This window comes from Nomia melanderi, chromosome 1 (assembly GCF_051020985.1).
Source record: "Nomia melanderi isolate GNS246 chromosome 1, iyNomMela1, whole genome shotgun sequence".
Lineage (NCBI taxonomy): Eukaryota > Metazoa > Arthropoda > Insecta > Hymenoptera > Halictidae > Nomia > Nomia melanderi.
The window spans coordinates 3,273,296-3,298,739 of NC_134999.1; the positions used below are offsets into that span (position 1 = coordinate 3,273,296).

Genomic DNA, 25,444 nt, shown 5'->3' on the forward strand with positions numbered 1-25,444 from the left:
GTGAAAATTTAAATTTATTTTCAGGTAACCTCATAATATTCGTATATCAGCAATTTTCAAATAATACCAGGCTGGTATCGATACATTGGTGAAACGTTAAATGACTATCGAAATATTGAATTTCATGTCAGAATCAATTTCATTAGGTAACAGAAGAACATTGTTTCGATGCAGTATCAGTATCGATGGATTTCATATTGTTTCAAGAAACATCAAAAGTTGTTGTCATGTTTTTACTTAATATTCTGATAACTTTTGGTATCTTCCTTATAGTAGGTCCTTTTATATTAGATCCTTTAATCCATCAATCAAAAGATTTCTGGATCATGTGTAAATACATGAATTTAATTTACATAGCTTTCAGAAATTGTCAGATAAAAAATTTGAAATGGGTCATTTTGATCATTTCTTTTGTTCTCTCTAATATCAAAATTTCAAATTAAACTTTTAATTTCGAGTATTTCACTTTCTTTTTCGATTCTCAAATGTGAAATTTTTAAATGTGTTTATATTATATCGCTATAATGACGTGATAACGATTATATTCGTCAAACAGAGTACGTGCAGTTACTGTAAAATTGAATTAAATTATAAAAAAATAACACTAGTTTTTTTAGAAAAATCAATAATGTAGTTTATTTAAAAAAGTATGTTAAAATAATACAATATCAATAATATAGTTACACAAAAAATTGCCATTTCTTTATAATGAGTATACTCGTCATCCAGCAATAAGCGGTTAACTTACAAAATCCAGGTGACCAATGTTTTCACATTTCATTATCCCTTGGTTATCTATTTAATTTCTTTTTAGCTTTAACTTTCCACTTTCCTTATTTCGCAATTATTGATATCTTAAAAGCGTTGAACATCCGAAATGATTTGAAAAATAAATAGTCTCACTTCAACACTATAATCGAATATAATATATGAAAAAAAAAACGAAAAAAATCTATTGTTACAGTTTTTATAAAGATTACATGTTAATCATGTTAAACGCTTGGTTGTTCTAATATTAGTTACTAGACTGTGGATGTTTGCGGAAATCTGGAAGTACTAAATTACACAGAATATATGTAAAACGAAGAAGTGTATAAAATATCTAAAATGTAATGTACCTTCTGTAATATTTGTTAAGAATAATCATTTTCCACAGTAACCACAGTAATCACAATGATCATTTTTCTCTATTTTTCTAATTATATTTTGAAAAATTTGAATTTGCATAACGATCTGGTGTCTGTTAATTGACATAATGACTTGACACGCATAGAATCCGTTATACATGGTTCAAAGTTCATTTTATGGTGCGGTTTTATGGGGTAACGATTGTGCCAGAAAATCCTTGCATTCCATGATCATATTTACCAACTAATTACCCATTTGCCATGCAAATCCGCGTTCTGCTGAGAATTCCCATTAAGCTTCAATTCTTTCCCTATCTACCCCAGAATTCTCTCTATCCCCGTTTCTCTTTACGGCAGCCGTTTACTTCTCGCCCCTTTTTTACCACCTAATTCCACAGAAGTCCCCAGACACACGTTTGTCTGCAACGTCCGCCCCTGTTCTTTCGCTGCTGCCTGAACTTCTGTATAATTTTGGTATTTGTCGATGTGAAAATTCCAATTCTTTCGCATTCCTTAGTTCTTATTCGACTCTATCGGGGAACGAGAAAGTTAGATTGTAGTTATGTGCCTTAACTCTGTTCTACTGCGTTAAGATAAATTTTACGAGTAAGTTTATTCCGATATATATGTATTTCGTTAATTTTGTTTATAACTATTTTGGAAAAATATTATTATGGAAAAATTCATGTTCGTTCATTTAGATCTTCAAAATTCGAGGTTTAAAAGTAAACAATTAGAATATGTGTTTATATAATTGCATCAATCAAAACCAACGTGAACATTGACTAAATAATTTTTGTAAAATTCAATATTTGTCATATTTACTCCTTCCCTAAACCTAATGTTAATGAAGCATAATGATTCCTCTTAAGATTATTATATACAAGAAACTAATGTAACTCCTTCTGAACACAGTACTTACAGTACTTAGTCATTACGTAATCTATCATACATCACCGGTTATTATTCCGTAATTAAATATGAAAATGAAACAATCTAAATAAACTCCAACATAATTTATTTATATACAATAAATTGAAATGAAACTTTAGACATATTTTCTATATAACTTTGAATATTTTCCTTTTACGATGTTCTATATTGCCCTGCGTTTCAATAATTGAAATGGATAATACAAGTGCAAACACGAGTTAACTCGCAACCAGTGAACAACGTTTGGCCATGAAAACACGAGTAAACTTGTGACTGCCCAACAATGTGCTAATAAACCTTCGATAGCTAAACTATTACTATCAATAATCAATACTAATTAATATCATTACCACCATTACAACATTATTATTCGGACAACTCAAAAACGCTCGACAAAGACTTCATTATCGATAACTCAAATCATTACAATCATTATTCACGAGTACTCCAAAATAAATAGCAGCTAGTTTGTCGTTCTGCACTCGCTTTTTCAAAACACAACATTTCCCATCGCAAGCATAATTCCCGATGCACTACCAAAACTCCACTCGAGTCCTGCATTTTCCATGTTGTTCCTTAACTGCAACGCGGGTAGCAGAGGATATTGCATAAAACAGAAGACGGCACGAAGATTCTTAAGCCCCGTCGCGACCACGGGCGACGCAAATGTACGCGCATTTACGTGCTGACGTATCGCGCGAGCTTTTAAGGAAATTGCATTAACAAGTCTAAAATAATTCCCCAGCCGCCGACGCCGATACGAAACGGGCGCGGGCGGCCGGGGGTGGTTTCATCGTCTACTTTCCCACGAAGTTTCGTTTTACCCTTATTTCCCTCGTCGTCTCTTTCTCTTTCTTTTTTTCACTAACCCCCTACCAGCCTTCCTTTCTTTCTTTCATTCTTTCTTTCCCTCGGTCCTTTTCACGCCTGAGTCTCGTTGGAGCACTTTGTTTGATGGTGAAGACGACGGCGCGAACATGTCGCCGAAAATCCGATTTCTTTCACCCGCAGACAGCTCGGGAAGAGTCATTACAGACCTCTCTCTCTTTCATTCTATTCTCTTCGGTCGCCTCAGCTTTTTTGCGAATTTTCGTGGGGAGCGGCGTTCGGCCGCAACGCACGCGTTTTGTTTCCGCGGCGCTCTCTTTCTCGGCATTGACCGACAGGGTCTAACGTTTCGGGTTCAGAGCTTGGAAAATATTTTAAGGGAATGGCGCGCGCGAGACAGCACTTTACGGTGAGTGCTGTAAATTCGTGGCGATTTGTCTTAAAATTGTTTGTGAAAGTTTGAGAAAGTTTGATTTTGAAGTGTGGTTTTTTGGAGGTATTTTTATTGAACGGGTTGGAAGATATGTTTTAGAATGTTTATTCAGAATTATTTTGTAAGGTGAATTGTTCTTCTTTGTAATAGCCTATTAATGTAACTTGTGATGATTGTATGTTAATTTGGCAATATGTTTTTATTACGTTATATTACCTTATTTATTGGATTATATTGCAATATTCATTGGATTATGTTAAACTGTGTAGTATCTAGAATTCTTAGCGTAGGTTAAGGTATTTTTAAGAAGAGTGAATGTAAGAATGAGTGTTACTGAAGGACAGGTTGTAAAACGGTCGAGGGAAAGTGGCCTGCACAACGTTGCGCACCCAAGACTGCAGGGCCAGCTTTCCAGGGGTGCATCCGAGTGTTTGTGATGGGTGCGAGTGAGAAGAATGCTTGTGAAGGAGAGAATGATTTTTGGGAGAGAATGCTTGTAAGAGAGTTGCGGGAAGAGTCGTGTGTTGGCCTCCGTGACATTGAGTCGTACTTTTTTCGTGTTGTTTCCGTATTTTATATTTTCACCATAGCTTTAGCATTATTCTATTAAATACATATATTTATTCCTAGCTCTCGATTACTCAAGATCCACCCTTTCATTATTTATACTATAGTAACACTGTAATAGTTTAATAGATTTTATTAATTTTCGTTTAATATTTAAGATATTAATATTTGAGATGTATTAATGATGCTAAAATAATCAGAACGAATCTACTTTCGATGTGAACGCTTTCGATTTTTACTTTGAAATTATTTGAGCCTTAATTGGAACCATTTAATAGATATTATTAAATAAATACGCTTTAATACATTTAAAAAAAAGTTTTTATAAAAATCTGTTTACGCAGTGTAGTGTAGTGTTTTTCTTTTGTTTACACGTGATTTTTGAAACATTCGATACAGTAGATTTTTCAACCGCATCATTGAAGGATATTTTCACCCCTTCAACATAAATAAAAGTATCATGTATTTTTCTAAAGTTCCGTAGTATACATAAACTGCAGAAAAATCAGCAATTTAGAATTCACTTCAATTCATTCTTTTTCAGTGGCTAATGTCTTCTCAAAGCACAACCATATTTTAAACTTCGACATTTAAATTCTACCCTCCACCTCCAGAATTTTCAACCGAAAGTCGAAATCTCAAATTTATAGCGTATCAGTTCGCTGGAAATCTTCGTTCCGCTTGGGTACGTTACTCGATAGTGCGTGACGACCTTATAATGGAGATTCGGTCGAAAACAGAGCTCTCATCTACAGAGTGTCGAAGGAAGGTTTACAAGCTCTCGAAGCTGCACAGTACTCGCGAGTCAGAGAAGGAAATCGTGGTAAACACAGCTTGAAAAATCAATATTGCCAGAGCGTGGAAGCTCTGCCTCCACTTTTGTTTACTAGAGAAAGGTGACCATTTCTTTGTTGCAATTTCATCACTTGGTTTATAACGTCGAGTCAGGCAAGTAGCTGAAGCTCCAAATTGAATTTAAGCCTTTGCCCGATGGTTTCTTTGACAACTCGATAAAGCTATTTTATCGTTAATAATTTATTAAAAAAGGAAAAGAATTTGGTACTTATTTAATTTGTATTTGTATTTTTATTTTTATTCAAAAAAAGTATGTAACATTCAGATTTGGTAAGGTATCCCAAATAATTTCCAAATACACCCGTCCCACTATTTATGCAGCATTGTTCATATACGATCCGAATTGAGTGACACCAAATAAAACTTCCTTTAGTTTTCTAGACTGTCATTATCATTATTTTGTATTAAGATATATGAATTAATATGTATTTCTAAAATTAATATCAGCTTTCGCTTCCTTCTATACTAACGGAGCCTGTTAATTTTCAATCGCGTAAAACTACTCCACATGAAACGAATATATATATGTTTTCCAGTCACAGTGTTAATATTTTGTCAGATATCGAAGTAGTAAAACATGGTATTTACACATCACAAGGTCTAAAAACATTGTAGTACAATATTTGGAGCTTGTAACACAATGGAAACCGGTGGGAACAATTTAAACTTGTCAGTTTCTTAAATTGAACGTCTAGATTGAAAAAAGGGGAAATCGACAATGTTGAAGCAAAGTTAAATTTCACATAACGCGTAATTAACCCCTTGCCCTATGACTTCTTTCACAGTTGTGCTTAATAAAAACAGAATTGAAAACAGAATTTGGTACTTTTTATAGGTAGGTTTATCCAATTCAGTTTAAAATTTTTAGAGCACGTCGCACATAATTAAATTACATAAACCAATGAAATAAATAATTTCATTCACCTAAAACGAGTCTCCCAAGGATACTCCACATAAATAGAGAGGTGTACAAGAATTTGTCGCGTCGGTATATGATTATCCGTCGAGTCCGGTGAGCCAAGATCGTCGATCATTGGCGCTAGGGATGCGATAGAGAATCCTGTCATTCGAAGGAAGCCCGTTAACTCTTCACGACACGAAAATCGTCGACGCTTGGTACTTATCGGCCCCCGTCACTTTCAATTCCTCGCGCGTCAATAGGACTTCGACACGGTTACAACGGTCACCTACTGCATTACCAAACTCGATAAAATGGTTTCACCAATCCTGTCCCCCCTATTTCGCCCCCGTGACCCATGTGTCGTGTTTTCCTTTCAATCGATTTCTCGTCAGAGGAATTCCTAGCACGTTTGACGCGACACCGTTCAAGTTAATGACAAGCCTCCCTTCTTTTCTTCGTAAAAAGAGGATAGAACAGAAATCAACGGAATCCGACAGTTCCCTTTGAGGCGGCCGTTTCCGTCGGTCCGCCATTTTGTCGGGGAACGGTCGAGAGCCATGCGTCTGCCAGACAGAATCAATTCCTAATGGCTTCTTTCCCTTCTAACCTGGTCCCGTGGTCTAGCCTTTAAGCGGCTCCGCTTTTGTCTGGCCGAGTCGCAAGCAGTTCCCCACGTCTTCAGATTTATTTTTATACTTCCAACATCGGGCGAATTCAATTTCCGGAGGCTGACGGATGCGCTCGTAACTCAAGATTCCCGGATAGCGAGACTCATGAAATCTTATTTCTCGTACCGTTTATCTGATTGGTCGGCGAACGGTTGGTGTTATAGTGTCTTGCGGGCAGACAATTATCATCGCGCGACAATGATAGGTAACGCGTTTGAATCTTCGCTGCGTAACGAGCGAGATTCTTGGTGAAGATTTCTGGCTCAGTTTTGGGGAAGTTAGTAATAATGCTTGTTCGTTTACAAACGTAGAAACTAAACAATTGTTCACCAATTCTGACAATTTTTGATACGAAGCAAAAAATTGTATCGCAATAAGGTGATATTACTTTGAGGGAAACAAGATAAATTTAGATAAATAAATTAATAGTTTTGCATTTTATTGAACCAATTTGAATATTTCTTAATCACATCGTTATATAAAATTCTATAAATTAAAATTTCTTTTCGTAGATATTCTATGTAAAATAGCTCCGAGTGCAAAGGATCAATCCTCGGATGACCATTTTGATTGATAATAAAATTTATATTTTACATAGTTCTCACGAAAGAATTTTAGATCGTATCTTTAATAATATTTTCTGAAGAAATCCAATGATTCCATGGAGCTCAAATAAAAATTGATTTCCTTTTTAAGAACTTCAATAAATTTAAAATAAAATAGCTACGCCCTAAAATTCTTTTGAAATTTTATCTATTTTTTACATTACACGTAGTCACCTTTGTTAAAAGTACATAAAATCCACATAATAGTTATAAATTATTCAAATTACGTAATACAACTCATTGTTTTGAATATAGTCTGTATAATTTTAAGTAATTTTAATAACAAACATAAAGTAATTAAATAATGACAAAAAGAAATAACATTAGATCATTTCGTTTTTCTCATTTACTTAATGCAACACCAAGATTATATGTTTAGAAACATGGCAAATAATGGTCATGATTAAATTGACAGAAGCCACTGCAAACAAGGAAGTTGAAAATAAGGGAAGCTATGTCCACGGGACGCAAAACAGGACGAGAATATTACATCCTCATGGAGTAGATTGAGCCACAAGAAAATGAGTATTCCCTTTGACTCGGCACCTCGAAATTAGTTACTCTAAAGGAAAATGAAAAACCTCTGATATTATATGCCTTTAAGTATTAAAACTTGTGCAACGTGCTACGTTGTTAAAGGGAACGATCAATTTTTTGTTAGTCAACAAGCCAATTATAATATCTGACAAAAAAATAAATAAATCTTATACAATATTTACATAAACATATTATATAAACAATATATTAAGTAAAATATGAATACAATTTTTACATACGATAAATAAATAAATTTCACTTTTGTTTTCGAATTTTAATTGTTAGTTTATTATGTTAGATTTTATAAAATTAGCTCCTCTCGTACATCTAATTACATACATTTGAAAATGCATGTAATACAAAAATACTTTTAATCCTTTATACGTTAATCGTACACACTAATCCCTTACCGTATTATTCCACACACTTATTTCCCAATCATGATCGATACAACTGCTGTCATTAACAATTTATCGAAAAGGAGAGAAATATTCTACACACATTCTATGTTCACGTTTCTTCTAAACTATAATAATTGATGACAAAAGAATAATATTTAATTTAAATCCAAAGGAATTCAGTAATATTTATGCTTGTTAACACCTTGCCCTAAAATATCATATTAGCCTCGTGGTAAAGATTTCAGAAACAATTTAACAGATATAAATGTCACTTAATTCTCTCAAGTCCCAATCGAATATTATATTTCTATTAATAATTGTAATGCTTCTGAGTAAACGTAGATATAGAATAAGCGTAGTTCCTCTATCTTTTTCTAATGAATTATAAACAATAAAATATATGTGTTGAGTGCAGTTGTAAATAGGGCAAGAAGTTAAATTCTGTTTAAAATCTTCCACGTTATTATAAGCCAACGAGATAAAACTCAGACAGGACACTAAATGGGACACCTGAAGCAAAAAGGGCACGTGTTTTAAAATGTATCTATAATCGGTCGTTGACGACCAGGGGTTGATAAGGTTCCGAAAATAACTTTGAAACTGTTATATATCAGTTCCGACTGAAACAGTTATGAAGAACCGAAGCAAGTCATAACTGTTATTTGGTATATCGCTTTCGGTTCCGGTTCTATCATCTATATAATATCGGTTCTAAAACAGTTCTATAACTGTTATTTTGCGGTTCTTGAAACAATTATGAACCGATGTGAAGAACCAAAAAATAACAGTTATGAAAGCGTTTCAGAACCGATATAATATCAATATAAGAACCGTAACCGAAACCGATATAGCTCAGAACCGATATACCGAATAACAATTATGTCTTACTTCCGCTCATCACCACTGTTTTAAGAACCGAAACTGATGTCACAACCCTTCTTAATCCCTGTTCGCAACAATCGAAAGTCAGATAATCGTTGTTCAGATAAATAACATTCCTCTGTAATTGAAATATTATTGTAGTCGGTAATTAGTCACGACGAAATTAAGCCTGATCGGTAGCGCCTTTTGTTTCCGTTATTCCGGACTATAACATTCGCCCCAGAGTGCGATACTGAGGATAAGGTGGATTTTTCACGGCGTGAACCCGTTTTTATTGCTCCGCTTATCGTTTATGATCCGCTCTTTACATAAACCAACGGACTAGCACACGCTTATAGGCCAACTCTGTTATTATCAGACGCTTCAGTCGCTCATAAAACCGAGTCCCCCGGTTTTCAAGGCGGAAAGGGGCTGATTTGTTCACGAACACGACTACAAGGACTCCTGTTATTCCGAAGCATCGAAATAATCAAAGTTTCTGCCATATTTCCTGAAACATGTCTAATATCTTAAACACTTTTATTACATTTTATTTTCCACGGTGTTGCTACACCTGAAAGTTTTAAATGCGTTTCTCTTAGATTTATGCTTTTCAAGATGGCGCCCGCGGCGTTCTAAAAAAGATTAATGGGGCTTCTTGCTTTCTTTCTCGTGGGAAGCAGTCCGTTTTTTGAGACTGTTCTTTTTACAAAAGGCATAATGCGGACTCTAAAATCTTTGTGTATACTTTATGCCATTAATTATCACGCTATGTGAATTTCGAAAGTGAAGGATCATATGGCATTAGATGCGTCAAATTTTTGCAGTAAAAATAAAATTTTTGCTGTTTGAAGAAGTGATATAGTTTTAAAAAAGACATTCGGCTTCATATGTTTTTCATTAAGAATCTTCAAAAGAAAAGACCATCTTCTAGTTCATTAACTTTTTGTAAGGATAAGAATACAAAAGTCAAAGGAAGAAATCGATTGGTTTAATGAGAAATTATTGTTAAGCGGAAACTTTTCTTTCAAGTGGTGTTGCCGGTGTATTTCGGTCTTGTTTTACAGGAATTAACAGATTTCATGAGTAAAAAATTGAGTACAAGTGTTTTTCAACTTTGTTGAAAGTTATGTCATTAAAAGTTGGCACGGTAAAGGTATGATTAAAACTGGAATTGCATCGCTGTGTGGCTTTAGTTTAATAGAAATAAAAAATTAACTTCTCCATGCGCTTTTTTTATCCGTTAACGCAATAAATGTCCGTGAAGATTAATGGTCATTATAAATATGATAGTTAAGCCAATTACATATATACCTTCTAATGGGAACAGTTTATTTAATTACAGCTTTAAATGTGTGGGAGAAAAGTAAAATACACGTAACATGCAAGAGATGAATATAAGAAATGAAATCATGCTTCATTTAGATTTTTATTGTAAACAACTTAACTTAATTTGAACTCAAATCATGCATCAACTGCGGAACTTTCTAAATAAATAATTTTGAACCGTGTATTTGTATTTACACTGAGTAACAGAAAATATAAGAAAATGAATGAAATTTAGATTTGAAATTATTGTTCTTTATTGATTATTATTAATTATTTCACTTGACCTATTGGATTAGATCAATTTTCTTGACAATATTTGTTAAAGTACATTGTAAAATACGTTATACAATATTTTATTCAAATATCTACTTTATAAAGTACGTTACACAATATTTTGTTAAAGCACATTGTAAAATATATTACACAATATACATGTATCATCTTGTTATCGATTCCATCAGTTTCTCAATGAAAATCGTAAGGACTATCGGTTTGTTTCACCAATTCTTTCACTTCCTTTCAAATTTCATGTTTCATAGTTCAGTTCTATGTAGGGAACACGTCAGAACCAATAGTTGGGCATCAATAATTCCATTTGGTTCGTAGGTTTCTTCTTCGGATATCAATTATGGAAGCGGCGAGGAACGGAAGAAAGATGGCGGGACGATTCTGTCGAGTTTTTAAGCTTCCCGTTGCGATCTCTATTCTGTGTTTCCCATGAAACTTTAATCGGCATTCCGTGAAAGCCAAATATCGTATCAAGGATTACATCGTAGATCATGTACGTTTTCCAATCGATATTAATAATTCGAAACTTCTTTTTTGTCATAACAATGGCAACGACATATAAGCTGATATGTATTCGCGCGTTCAATTTAATCTGCAAACCATACACACATTTTCGTTTCATGAATATAAAATACAACGTTTCTCCTTAACTGGTTTACAATATTTTAAACGTTAAAATCTCTGACAAATTAAATAAAATAACTAACGAGATGCAACATTTTTGTATTGTGATTTTACAATGCAAACACATTTATTTGTTATTTGTTAGCATTTTATGGAACATTTCCATTAATGAAATGATATAATGGAATTACGATTGACGTAATATTATGTCATAAAAATTTCACGGAATTCCCATATTTTCATTGTGTTATACTTACTACTATTTCCAAAAATTCAATGAAATTAGTTTATAATTTTTATTATTACTATAGTTTTTACTTTTATTTATTATATAAACCCATTTTTCCATGCAGGATCTTCCTAAAAGTAATCCGTACCACTCGCGAATTATTAATAGCAAACTTAATTAGACCAACTAAGTGGCGAAGAACATTGTATGGCAAGGGGTTAATGATTATAGTCAGCTCGCCAGTTCGTTGTTCTCTGAAAACGACCGGAAACACACGCAGAAAAGCGAAATGCTGCAGTTATGTACCCGTTGTTTTGTAGATATACTGCGTGTTGCTCAAAAAATGGCATCCAAAAGGAACGCGGTGAGGCTGAATGCGGACCTGCAAAGGTATAACGTCCTACAAGGAACTGTTCCTGCCAGTCAGGTTCAAAATCGAACAATTTCTGCCATTTTGCTTTCTCAAGGGGTAGAAATATCTGTGTCTCGAGCCCAATAGGAAGCCCGACGCTGAAGCAGAACTGTTGAAACTTAGGAATTCTAGCTTATTTTAACATATGTAGGAGTCCTGACTCTGATGTCAGATTTCATGACACATAGGAGTCGTCGTTTGCTTCGTTGCATGTTCGAGTATGTCGGGGTCCTTTAGATCAAGTATACCGTTCATCATAGCAATGTGTTACCTGTCGTTAGGGGACAACTTGATGTCCAGCGGAGCAGCACAGGAGCAAAAAATGTCTTTATAGCTTATAGTTTTACAGTTTTTATTGGTTACTTGTAACCGTACGAACAAATACCAAATTAATGATCGAAAATATCAGGAACTAGAAGATAAAACTAACAGAAACTTCGGTGAAACAAGATGAAAACTGATCAATCAGCATGATGGGACTTTTGAACGCGCATCACTTCACTTCCCGAATTAACACGTACTGCGGTTAACGTGGATGCTATGAAATTCATGTGAAACATAGTTCTCAAGAAAATATTTGACACGTATTATTTTTAAAATTTTCTATTTTAAGACCCACTTTCAAGGAGTGTGAACACTTCAAAATTGAGGGTTGAAAGTATTTTTTTTACAATATTTCTGAAACTATGGGGTGTAGGAAGGAAATTATTTCTTTAAATTGTTCGTCTCGAAATGAACAATTTAGACTTCTTTTCTATACCACCTAGTTTCAGAGATATCGTAAAAAATATACTTTCAACCCTCAATTTTGAAGGGTGTTCATACCCCTTGAAAGTGGGTCTTGGCCGATGAGAAAAAAATACGTGTCAAGTATTTTCTTGAGAACTATGTATCACATTTTAGACCCATACCTACATACGTATTATGGATTACAAGCAGTGATGAATCAGCATGGGCAGAGTCGATCAGGGATGATGAAGAGTGGTCAAGGTTCGATGGGCGATCTGTGTCATCCAGTACTCATGGTATCGCATCAGCTGCGCTATCCTTAACCTAGCCATCAAGTGATCTCTCAACGTATACCCTCAGTTCACAAGCTAGAAGACGTCGCAGTGAGCTCCATGAATCAGTAACGTTCTCCAGGATGCTACCGTCCTTGACATTAAAGCTTGATGTATCTATCAGGTTCAGTCCGGCCGGCCAGCTTTCGGAAGTTCCGCGGAGACCGCGATGACGAAGCTACTTCGCCAACTTTCTAATAGTTTTATGACTTCTCCGGGCTCGCGGAGCCTGCCTCATTCCCAACAAATTAGCGGCTCGGGAAAGGAGAAGCCAGAACGAAACTTTCTTTCCCTTCCGTCCACCTTTTTTCCCCCGTCACGAGTTTGACCCTTTTGTAACGACGTTATAAAGAACGCCGCCCGTCCGCGCCACCCCCACCCTCCACCCCATAAATGTAGTTCCGCGCAGGGAAAAGATTGGGAAACGGAAGAAGCGCGCGAAACTTGGCAATTGTGTTTCGCGCATGGTATAACGGCTTCTTTTGAGTTCCATCCTTACCGGCGACCGTTGCCGAACTGTAATTTCGTGGACTCTTCGATTATCTTGCGGAAGATTCGAGGAAAATGGGTTGAAGTTTCTTTTTATTTGGCTTATTGGCAGATTTCGCTGACAATATTTTCTACAAACGGAAGCCAGGTTGCGTAGGAACATCTGCATTCTTGTGGTACAGTCACTGGAAATGCGCTTCTGTTTATAAATCACTGGAAACCTGGTTATTCCAACGGTAGTATGAATTGTTTGAACGTATATTGTTGCAAATACACGTCTAATAATAATTTTACGAGAATAGAAACCCTATCTTTGGTTGAGTCAGCGGGAACACTTAAATAAGTCCTTTATTTATAGACATATGGAAAAACGTCTGAAAGTGAAATTACAATCCTTTATAGAACGTGAATACCGAAAGAATATTTTTTAATGAGATTTCAGAATTGTTATATTTTTTAAAATGAAACTATGTCAAATTTTTACGTGTTTTTGTAGAGGGTAAAATGGTAAACTTAATCAGCTACGGGAATATACTATTTCGTTTATTTTTTCACGAAATATTTATATTTATATTTCTAATTTTTAAATATCGTCTTTATACGTAGATGCAATTAGATGTAATTAAATGTTTATTATCGATTAATGAAATATGGTAATAAGTACCATAAAGATATTTAATTAATGGATTATGTGTACATTTTCTTCCTTCTTTCATGAATATTAATTAGTTTTGAAATAAACTGTGCATAATTTCTCATTTAAATGTGTCCAAATTCGAAGTATATGAAACCAGATTTATGGCAACCTAAATTATAATTGGTGACTTCAATCAATATTAATTACACATTTTGATGTCACACGATTAGATAAATCCTTTCATTAGTAACTAAATTTATACCTAACGCCAGGAAATGTCAAACTTATGTTGACAATATTAATAAACTATTAAATACTATAAAATATATAATAGTATTTATATAATAAACATTATACACAATTAATATTAATCTTCAAACTGACAAATAAAACATGTTAAATTCATGTAAATAATACAAATACACAATTAAATACTACAAAGTACATAATAGTATCTAACGATAAACGTTACACTAAATTAACGTTAATCACCCAAACAATAAATAAAAAATATTAACTTTTCATAAAAAAATGAAATCGAAATAAAAAAATATATAATAATATCTAATGATGAACGTTACACGTAATTAACATTAATCTTCGAAACAATATGTAACAAACATTAATCTTCCAAACAATATATAACAAACATGAATCTTCCAAACAATAAACAATAAACATTAATTTTTCATCGAAAAAATCAATCAAAATTGAAATCGTTCTAATTCGAATCCCATTATTCGAGTCCGGTGCATCACGAACATATAAATCGTCGATCGAACGTTCGTAATCGGAATACGATCCATCGGATCAACGAGCGCCACGATCCTGCAACAAAAATGATTGTCGACGTGCCCGTAAGTATCGTCTCATAAAAATCGGTGTCAGCGCCGCGCATGAATCAATCATAATCGATTACGCATCACGGGCTGTTAATCACTGAAGTCGACGCGATAGATCATCCGCGATCGGATATGAAACCATCGACGTTCTAGAAAGGCGTGACGCCTTAATTAACGGCAATGATGTACCTCCGAACGCATCGACGCTTTTATGAATTTCCAATCGACAAGTTCCGTCGCACTTGTCTATGGCATTCGACGTCAGATTAAAGACCGGATTTGCATCTCGGGATATTTCATTTTATTTGCTCTCCTTCCGCTCAACACTTCGATTACCGTACCAGCATCTATGAATATCGAGTCAAATCGAAGGAACTTAATGAAATGGACACTTTAGTCGTCAATATATATTTATTGCTGTATTTCACTTTAGAACTACTTTTACAATGGTTAAGGAAAACAAATTACAATTATTAACGCTAGAACTGCCAAACACTTAAACTGATTTTTCCAAATTTCTTTATAAAACTTATAACCGTGTATTTATTAAGATTTCAATCGGCTTATATTTCAGTGTAGGTATTACTAAATCAGGTTTTTAAACGATTTCTTAGAAAAGCACCTGTACCTTTTCAGTAATTGTAAAAGAAGAAATCAGGAATGGGTCATTCTGACCCATCTGGTAGTTCTAGTGTTAAAGGACTTTTGTGGTTGTAGAGAGATTTCCAGTTATTAAACAAGTGTTACAATCATTAAATAGCAAATTTACAATTATTAAACCAGTATCACAATTATTAAAAATAGAATTTGCAATTACTAAAGATTCACCAAAAATTAATAAAACAATTACTGAGCACTTTTACTATCATTATTAAGACATATTCTAATATATATGTGTATATATAAATTGATATAAATCTCAATAAGTGCAATGTTCATACAACAATTGCAATTCTAGAAAACGAATTGTTCCATTAGTCATTAACGCAACAATCACACTGTTAATGAACAACGATTCTTTGTTTAACGCTCGGCGTTTGACAAACTTCCGAAATATTCAGTCCGATGCAATATGCATGGCAATGTTCATACTGAACGTTGCCGTGTTCTACAAACCGTTTCTGTAATTCATGGAAACGACTAGTGACCTATAATTCTGAAACTTGATTTCGACGAGTTCGGGGTAACGGTCTTTCCTGATGAAACTTTCAGCGGACCCTTGTACATAAAATGGGATTATGTTCATTTTACCCTTGTATGACGAATGCAGACTGATTTGGGTCATCTAACAAAATTCCTATTTATTCATTTATTTATGCAACTATATGCATATGTGACTGAAATATTTATAAGCAGTTGAAATTAAGTATAAAATAAAAAATTATTCAATATTAAAATAGTGATTAATTCATTTAGAAATTGTTAGAAAAAGTCTTTAAATAAATTAACAGTTATTTACAATTTCTTGAAACGTATGTTTAATAGCTAAGAATTTTTGAACTGGTCTTTCAAGAATTATTCCTATTATAATCGTGAACCAAAAGTTTTCTCTTAATAACATAACAATTTTTTATAGAGATATTATTCAAAAGACTAATGTGTAAACTCGTATTGAATACAAATATTGAGCAGTCTATTAATAATTATTCAATAAACAAAACGTTAATATATAATTTACTTTTAAAGCCTGCGTACAATAAAAATTTCTCTACGAGTTAAAAATGCCACTCATCTAGAAACTAACTACAACTAATGTTTATAATAAAATATTAGGCATTCACAGAAAGAATTTGATTAATTCGCAGTTAGTATTACTTAAAAGCAAAAAAGCAAAATGCTCTGAAATTAACACAAATTACCAATGCAAATGAAAATCAACAAAAAAGAAATGATCGAATAGAATTTGCATTGAAACGATTACTGAAATAACATTGAACTTTAGTTTCAGCATCGAAAATACAATCAAACTTGTTTATACTGAACAGTTTCTATCTAACGTGGATAACACGTATTCGAGTTTTGGACTTCTGTAGACAGGAATGGTTTGTTGTTTCAGGCGCGAACAATGTAAACGAGCCACCAATCCTGGAAGGCAGAGGATACCCTATGGGCTTGACACTGTCAGAATCAACCAAAGTCGGTACAGAAGTATTCGTCCTTAAGGGCCACGATCCCGAAGGATCACGAGTGAAATATGGCATACAACTCACCGACCATTTCGTCGTGGATCCACGCACTGGCGCCATCACGTTGGCCAAGCCTCTTAATCGCGAGGTATGTCACTTTTTTCTTTTTTTTTTTTAAATTGGAGAGTTTACAAATAATATTACTCGTGGTATTAAAGAAATTAGGGTACCAGGGAATATTGTTTTTCATAGATAAATGACATTATATGTTTTGAGTATTATTTTGCAATAATAATTTTTGAGAATTTGTTGATAAATGTGTTTGAGGTTGAAGATTGATTATTATTGGTAGAAGATCGTTTATGTGTTATATGCATATATAATCTTATTTATATGTAGGAATATTGATATCGTAATATTAGTATTGTATGATAATATATTATTATTATTAATATTGTTGAACGTTCAGCAGTAAAAAGTCGAAATCACATTGGCATACAAATGGTTCTAGAATATTCCGAAATAAATATTATTTATTGTCTAAGTATTATTTGTTTATGCCAAACTCCATTTTCAAACACGGCACGATGGAATTTTTTTTATTTTGCACGTATACCATTTTATCCACATTCATTGGCTGCCATTGATTATTAAATTTTACTGTAAATTTATTTATGTGTCAGTTTCATCTTTTTTCAAAGAATAAATTTGATGAATTTCAAAAATTTGTGGAATGTTCGGTACTTTCATAATTGTACATTTTTCACATTTTCAATTTGCGTTATTGCGTAGCTTCAAATGAAACAGCTCGATGAGCTGATATTCACAAAGAATTTATCGAATGTTCTTTTTCTAGCGAAATAATATAAGTGAATTTTGAAAAAGTGAAACATACGTTACATTTTTTGTTGTTTTACTCATTGATTTTATCATATAAACGATTATTTTCACTTGAAACCAATAATTAATTAACACTGTATGATTTGATTCTTAGTACAGATATACTCGACTTAAATTATACTTAAATTTCAATTACACTCGCATTAAATTGATATTTAAATAACAAACGACGTCTCAGCCGTGCGTAATAGATCGTCCCGTTTCTTGCAGTGTAGTCAAAAGTTTTTAAGTTTTCTTAATTTATTGAAGACATATTGCTGAAAAGCTCAGAATTCATCTTACGATTAAGGTACAATACTTTTTACTATATTTTACGCCTCATTTATCACGGAGTTTCCTGTAGACTTTTTATTTTTCATTATTAAAACTTCGTTCTGAATTACTTGAATGTTCATCTTCGGATGTCTCTATTTCCTCTTCTTTTTTTCTTTCATTTCTTTCGTTTTATCATCCTTCTGTACTCTTTGAAATCAAATAACACGTACTTTCATGAATCTCACAAAATTTATTAAAATATATTATTAACACTTTGTCCTATGATTTATTTCTCAACTATGACCGATACAACTAGTTTGCCATTAATAATACATTGAAGAAAGAGAAAAATTCTAGGTACATTCTATACCTATATAAAGAACAATTTTGGTTTATTTCATTTGTTGCCCACTCGTCGTAGTACAAACACATTACCAAAATTACGTTTCTTGTATAAATTAAATGTATCAATTTAAAATACAGAATACAAGTTCACGTTATATTTTCTAAGAAATCCATATTAGAAAGAATCACAAATATAAATGATCAAAGATCTAAATCTACATCTAAAAATTAATTCTTAATCAGAATTTTATATTGTGCGGAATCCTGATGTTGTTCCGACTTTCTTTCCGTTAAATAAAGGCTAAGAGCTTTTGTGCTAAAACCACACGCCTGAATCCACTTCATCAGGCCGTATTCTTGATTTAAATTTTCTTGTTCGCCGTTCGTTTTTCTCCGCGGGCCTTGGCGACGAATATTTTTAATTCTCGTACCATTTTTTCCCTTTTACCGTTTGTAATTTTCTTGCGGTTCTACTCCAGGCATCACGTTTTCCGTTTTTATTCCTATAATCTTTTAATTTTGTGTCCCGTACTGTAAATTCTTTTCCAGAAAACGTAATGAACTTTCTAACTTTTTCGTTCGACCGTTTCTTCTGGTAAATTGTGTACCATTTTTTACTCTAATCGTACTTGTAATAAAACCTCGATAAAATAGTGTAACATTTTGATCTATTACCTATAAAACTTGTGTTTTTGGATAAGTCTAACTGAAAAAGTTCGTGAAATTTAGAAAAAGTATAGTAACAACATATACAAAGTTTCAACTAAAAGACATTTATACTTCATCTATAAAAAATGATAACGAATCCCTATTTTTCATCGAAAGAAATGAGATTAACCCCTGAACACTAAAACATTCAAAGCTGTCAAATTTCAAATTTTAAATTTCAAATTCCTCGTTTTAAATTATAAAAACTACTTAGACGCTTTTATCGATCTTCCACAAACCATTTTGATTTTAAAATTCTGTGTGTATGTGGAATATCTAAAATACACCAAAACTCTGACAGGTTTAATAATTTCATAATTTATTGCGTCTATGATCAAGAGATTGGCCTAGTATTTACTAATGTACTCTGACAGCAGTTTGCATTTCTTATCTGAAGCTGATCAAACAAAACAGATTTATAAGTAACGTTCTGAATAATTTCATTTTCAGAATAAAAAATTAAGTATGAAACATAAACGATCATTAAAAAGATAAATATATAATGTTAATAATTCTTCAAAAATACGTTTGAAACGTTAACAATTTTTGTAAATAAAACCCGATATTTTTAATTAGTTACGTGATTGTTAAAAAATCTACAGACACTAATGAACAAAATAAAATTCAGTACTAGTTACTCCAGTGCCGATTAATCAGTTAACTGCGTCCGACGAGTATGTCATCTTCCAACGCAAAATGGTAGTAATTTTTTCAACGATCAATTATTTATTTTTTCAAATAAATGTGTAATTCTTCTTCGTTCTGCTTTAGTTTTTCGTTAGAATACATTATAGGTGCATTCGCTCCGCGTTTGACAAGTATACACTTTATTATTTGATTTTATTTCGCGTACAATGTAAGATTTTTCAAACTAAATTCCACAGTTAACTGGTTAATTACGTGATTGTCAATAAATCTGTAAACACTAACAAATAAAACAACGTTCAATACTAGTTATTCCAGTGTCGATTCACCCTTTGCACTCGTATGCCATGCTGAAGATGACAACACAAATTTGTTATACTTTATTTGTGGTACTTTAAAAAGTACCACACTTTAAAAAAATATGAAAATGAAATTTTATAATGATAATAATAAATAAAATAAATATAAAAACGTCGAACACCACCGCTGTAAATAACTTTGCTTCATTTCTCTAAAAATAAATACAAGTTTGCAGCCAACAACATTGAAAATAAATCGAGTGTAAAGGGTTAACACGCATTTACCGCAACCGAACGGCACGAAAATTCAAGAAACATTTGAACAGTCGACGGTGTCGTTTTCCCGGTCGTAAATCAGCTCCTCGGCTCCGCGGTGAACAGGGTATAGAACACACATTACACAGGACATTTTACAAAACACAATACCGGATTTCACCTCGTTAGCGCGACTCGATCAAGCGACATTGATTTAATCCTAGCAAATAGGCTCACATTTCCTCCTGTTCCATGTTCATTCAGGAATTGTGCGTGATAGCCGGCTGCATTAAAGCGCTTATCTGGCTCCCCTTTGACAGCGTCGCTTTTCACGCTTCAAAGTAGTATTCTCAGATAGAGCCGCGTGTCCGAACTTAATTACGCGGCCGACCCACCGTTTAATGGCCCCCATTGCAAGAATTCTGCGTCGTCATGTTGATGACAAGTGGCGGGGCTAATGGAGTCGCTGCATTTTGCGCCGGGCACGGGGAGAGAGGTCGGCTACGTTAGTATTCGGTAAATCGCGCACCACTTTTCGCTCTACAGGAAATTAGTTCAGCGTCGAGTAAGTAAATATTAGTAAATTGACTGCGGCGAATACTCGTCGGCGGAATAATATCGAGAGCGGATGGGTTTGTTTAAATTTCGTTCGATAAGAATGAAAATATTTAGCTGATGACACGTGTGCATTTATTTGCAGCTATTTACAAGAGAATTGGCTAAATAAATATTTGCATTGACAGAATTGTTAGTATTACTGTATAAGACTCTACAGTAATTTAATAATAACGATGACTACCTATATTAATAAAATTATTAGTGTTATTGTATAAGAGATACATGGTTATGATTATACGATGAGTAGTGTACGTTACATTTTCATTCTTTATTGAATGAAGATTTTTGTCGTTATTTCTTACTTTGAAAATTTTAAGAGATCCCATCTCGAAAATTTTAAAACCTTCGTATCTTGTTATTAATACTATAATAAACTTGCTCTTTAATTCGATTCGAAAATTTTAGTAATTTGTATTATGTAAAATTTGAAAGGTAAAAGGAATCTGATACATGGGACTGAATAAAGTTTCATTTCATATTAATGTTTTTCATTTTCACTTGTTATTTCACTTTTTTTCTTGAGATTTTTGAATTTTTACTGTTATCGAACGAAATAATGTTGAAATGTATAGACGCCAATGATTTACTTATCAATAAGCAATTCGAATGCACGTAATGGGACGATTAATGGAAGATTAATAAAAGAGGCGTCGAAAATGATCGATTTAATATCATCAATGCCGAAGCTTCTAATCCGATTTAAATCCACCGACTGCAGATTCAGAAGAGAAACAGAGATGGGGAGAATTACGATTCACAGATATGAATGCTCAGGATTACGCCTAAGTACCGTAAATTACTAACGTCGCTGTATCGTCGTTTTCATTGCCGCCATTTATCTACATGTTCCGTTAAGTACCATATCGATTATTGGACGGATTTTCCGAAATAGCTTTTCAATAATAATCGGACTAGATAGATTTATCATCGTTCAGGATATACTGAGTTATCGGGCGTAATGCATGTATCGCATTATACAAGGTGCACCAAGCTTTTCTCACTAATAAACAAGATGCGCTAAGCTTTTTTCACTAAAAAAGATTGATTCGTAAACGCTTTATTTAAAGATTGTAATAAAAATCTGAAATAACAGCGAATCAATTTTTCTTGAATTTTATTATTATCTGTTACAATATGAGTTTATTATTTATTACGTTATGAATTTTATTATTATTTCTTACATTTTATAAGTTTATTATTACTTCTTACATTTTACGAATTTATTATTATTTACATGAATTTTTATTATCATTAAATGGATTTTATATATTTATAATGTTATTATATTTGAATTTCATATTGATTTTTTTTAAAGAAAGAAAATTACTTATAATTGTGTAATGTTTTACTCATTTCCTTCAAATGAAGAGTTAAATAACAAAATCCCTTTCCTATTGGATCATTTTCTTCTTGTTCATTAAAAAATATTGAGCCTTCATTTGTTATTCATCGCTTATTGCAAATTTTGAGCAAAAAATAAACGCAAACAAAAGAAAGTTCACTTAAATAAAACACCTTTTTCGACAACATTGCAATTAAGAGTTTGTCAAACATGCATGCTGTCGAATATGATTGGCAAATATATTTACTTATTATTCATTGTTTCTACTTTCAATGAATATTTATGCGTCAATCTATATGAATATATCTGCATGATCAATTTTAATGAATATTGATCGTGCTATGTACATATTCTACTAATCTTACTGTAACACATCTTAACCAACATTTGTTTGAATTTTTTGCTCAAAACGAACACCATACGTCGCTAGTATGTTTATAATAATATGTTAAATCATTTTCCAGTGTCAACGCTATCGATAATTAGTTTAGCAATCTATATCGATTAAACGTTTTTACAATTTTCTCAGTAAGTATTATAAATAAGTTATAGATTGTTATGCAAATTCAAATTTTTAAGAATATAAATATTTATAAAAGCTTATATAATTATAAAAATGGTTTTTCTTAATAAACTCTAAAAAGTACTACGATTTGGATATTTTATATATTTTTCAAATTTTCTTATATTCTATGCAATTTTACAGTTTCAAATGTTCTATAAATTTCCTAATTAGATTATTGTTCAAACTTTATATGCATTTTCATTATCATCTTGTGTACACGAGGCATCTTAGTAATACAGTCGAATAGGAAATGATCAACGCGCAATAACAACCAAGCTTAGCTCTCGAGAACACGAGGTTCTTTATTTTGTCACGTAAATATGTAATTCTTCTTTGTTTCGCATTGGTTTTTCATTAAAATATACTCTAGGCGTATTCTTTCTGCGTTTCACGAGTACACATTTCATTTTTTGATTTTATTGTGTGTAGAACGAGAGATTTGTCAAACTAAATTCCACGATTAACAGGCGAAGAACGGAAATTCTCGTGTTAATTGACTATTTGAATAAGGATTACACATCAACCTGAATAAATGCCCGGTAGTTCAACCGTTAAGAGGTTCTGTCTTGCAACGCCAGATTTACGTTGCAATCCAATAATAAGCAACGCTGGTAGCTGCCTCGCTAAAGCAGTATGAGCACTATTGCGGTGTCTGACCACAGCACGCTAATTCTACTTACGATCAACACTGTTGGTCACATACGCGCTGTTGTCTATACCCGTTGGACGATAACTTGATGTTTAGCAATACATCCCACGGCCAAGAGGGGTCTTTCGCTGTGTGCTTCGTTTATAGCTTTGATTGGTTACGCGTAACCCTATTGACAAATAGCAAATTGGCAAATCGCAAATGAGACGAGAAATGATCTATCAAACCCGCATTCCTCGGTCTGGTCATCAAATGATCCTCCAACATTACTGTTGATGAACCGAGTTTTATTTTCAAATGATTAATTGTTTTATTTTTATTATTTTATACAGAAATATGAATTACCTGAATATTAAGGTAATACCTAGAATATTGTTACAAGTCGCGTAGTAATGGTTGTAGTACTCAGTTATCAACAGTGTTATAAAATTGATTAAAAATATATTGGTTATCAAATTAGTTTTCGTGTTTTACCTTTTTGTAATATACAGAACAATGTTTTAAAGGTTAGCATTATAAGTTTATACTTGATTTCGTAAGAAGACATAGGACCGTATTATCTGAAACTTAATGAATATCCTGAAACTTGTATTGTTTTTTTATAATAAATGTTTGGCTGTATAGAACAAGTCCAATTATTCTTTGGAGAAGCGCAAAGCGCTGGATTACTTCCTATTGAGCATGTTTCAGGTCGCTACGCGCAAACATCAAACCGTCAACACTAGACTTGGCTTGTTTGGTTAACGGTCCTGTGATAGGGGATTTTATAACTGTGTACGTGCGTAAATGGTATCAGCCGGCGTTTTTCATTGCGTCTGCCGCTAGTTTGCCCTGATAGTTTATCCACACTCGTCAACCGTACACGTGACAATTCTCCCCGATTCCGTGTTCAGTGCTTTAATCGTGCAACGCTGCCTCCGAGGTCTGTTTTCAGTTTGAAAAATTGCAAAATAGATTTAAACGGTGACGAATAAAAACAGAAACAATTGATTATAATATTACTATTAAAGAAGAACAAGGTGACTAATAATGTGTATAAGATGTTCAATGTTTTAATGCAGTGCTGCCAGAAGGTTGCTTTTAGTCTAAGAAGTTAAAATTAATAATAATAATTGGTTGAATACAATAATTAAATAATTAACAATAATCTAGTGAAGCAATATTAATAGTAAAATAATTAATTACAATATTCTCGTTGAATAATATTAATTCTACCTCTAATACGCAGTAATACAGAACATGAAATTAATTCATCTATAATTCTAAAACTAATTATAAATACAGCATGATCGCGTTCCTGCGCATTCAAACAATTAATATTATAACAACTAGGAACATATAACCAGTAACATAGTAAATATATTAGTATGATAAATATATTAGGTTTGTGGAATAAAGGAAAGCTTATTTGATGTTCTAAAAAACGTTTATTCGATCAAAATAAATTCTATTCGATTCGATACACTTCCTCCAATGTGCTGTAGTATCGTAGTTTTAAGACAGCGGGACAGTGAGTGTTCCAAGGGTCATAAAAGAGAAAGCGACTCATGGAGACCAGGCCCAAGGTGGGTTTTTTCCGACGGATGCGTAAGCGAGGATGATGAGTGCATGGTGGTGAGAGTGAGATATGTTTGAGAATTTGTTGGAAGTGTGAGTAAGAAGAATGCTTGTGGGGGAGAGAATGGTTTTTAAGTGCGAATGGTAAGAGATTTTGGGAGAAGAGAAAAGACCTGTACACTACGAGCTATATCGTTTCTATTTATTTGTATTTTATTCAATTATCTATTCCTGTATTTTTTTTTTAAATAAAACATATTTAAAATACCATTAATACCACAGTGCTTTTAATGAATATATTTCTTTTTTAAAAAATTTCAAATATTTAGAGTTAATAAATTCTAAAGACATTGTCATAAAGCACTGCTTTCGGTTTACCACGCGGCTCATTTCGCAAAAAAACACCACCGAAACGAAATGTCGCAAATCAACACTGTTCTTTCAATCGCAGCATTGTCCGCAAATGCTTTGTTTATATTTTCAGCGCTTTTCGCAGCGTTATTTCCAAGTTTAAATGCATACATTAAAATCACACAAATGTTGGTAAATATTC

At 33.1% G+C, this 25,444-nt stretch overlaps 1 protein-coding gene across 1 annotated transcript in view; it reads left to right on the forward strand.

The window, feature by feature from the left end:
• Window positions 1-25,444, forward strand: part of Cad87A (cadherin 87A) — a 345,230-nt gene that overhangs the window by 270,692 nt on the left and 49,094 nt on the right. Inside the window, exon 4 of the mRNA XM_076371967.1 lies at window positions 16,684-16,901. Within this exon, the coding sequence (XP_076228082.1) occupies window positions 16,684-16,901 (218 nt within the window). The remainder of the gene's footprint in view (window positions 1-16,683; window positions 16,902-25,444) is intronic.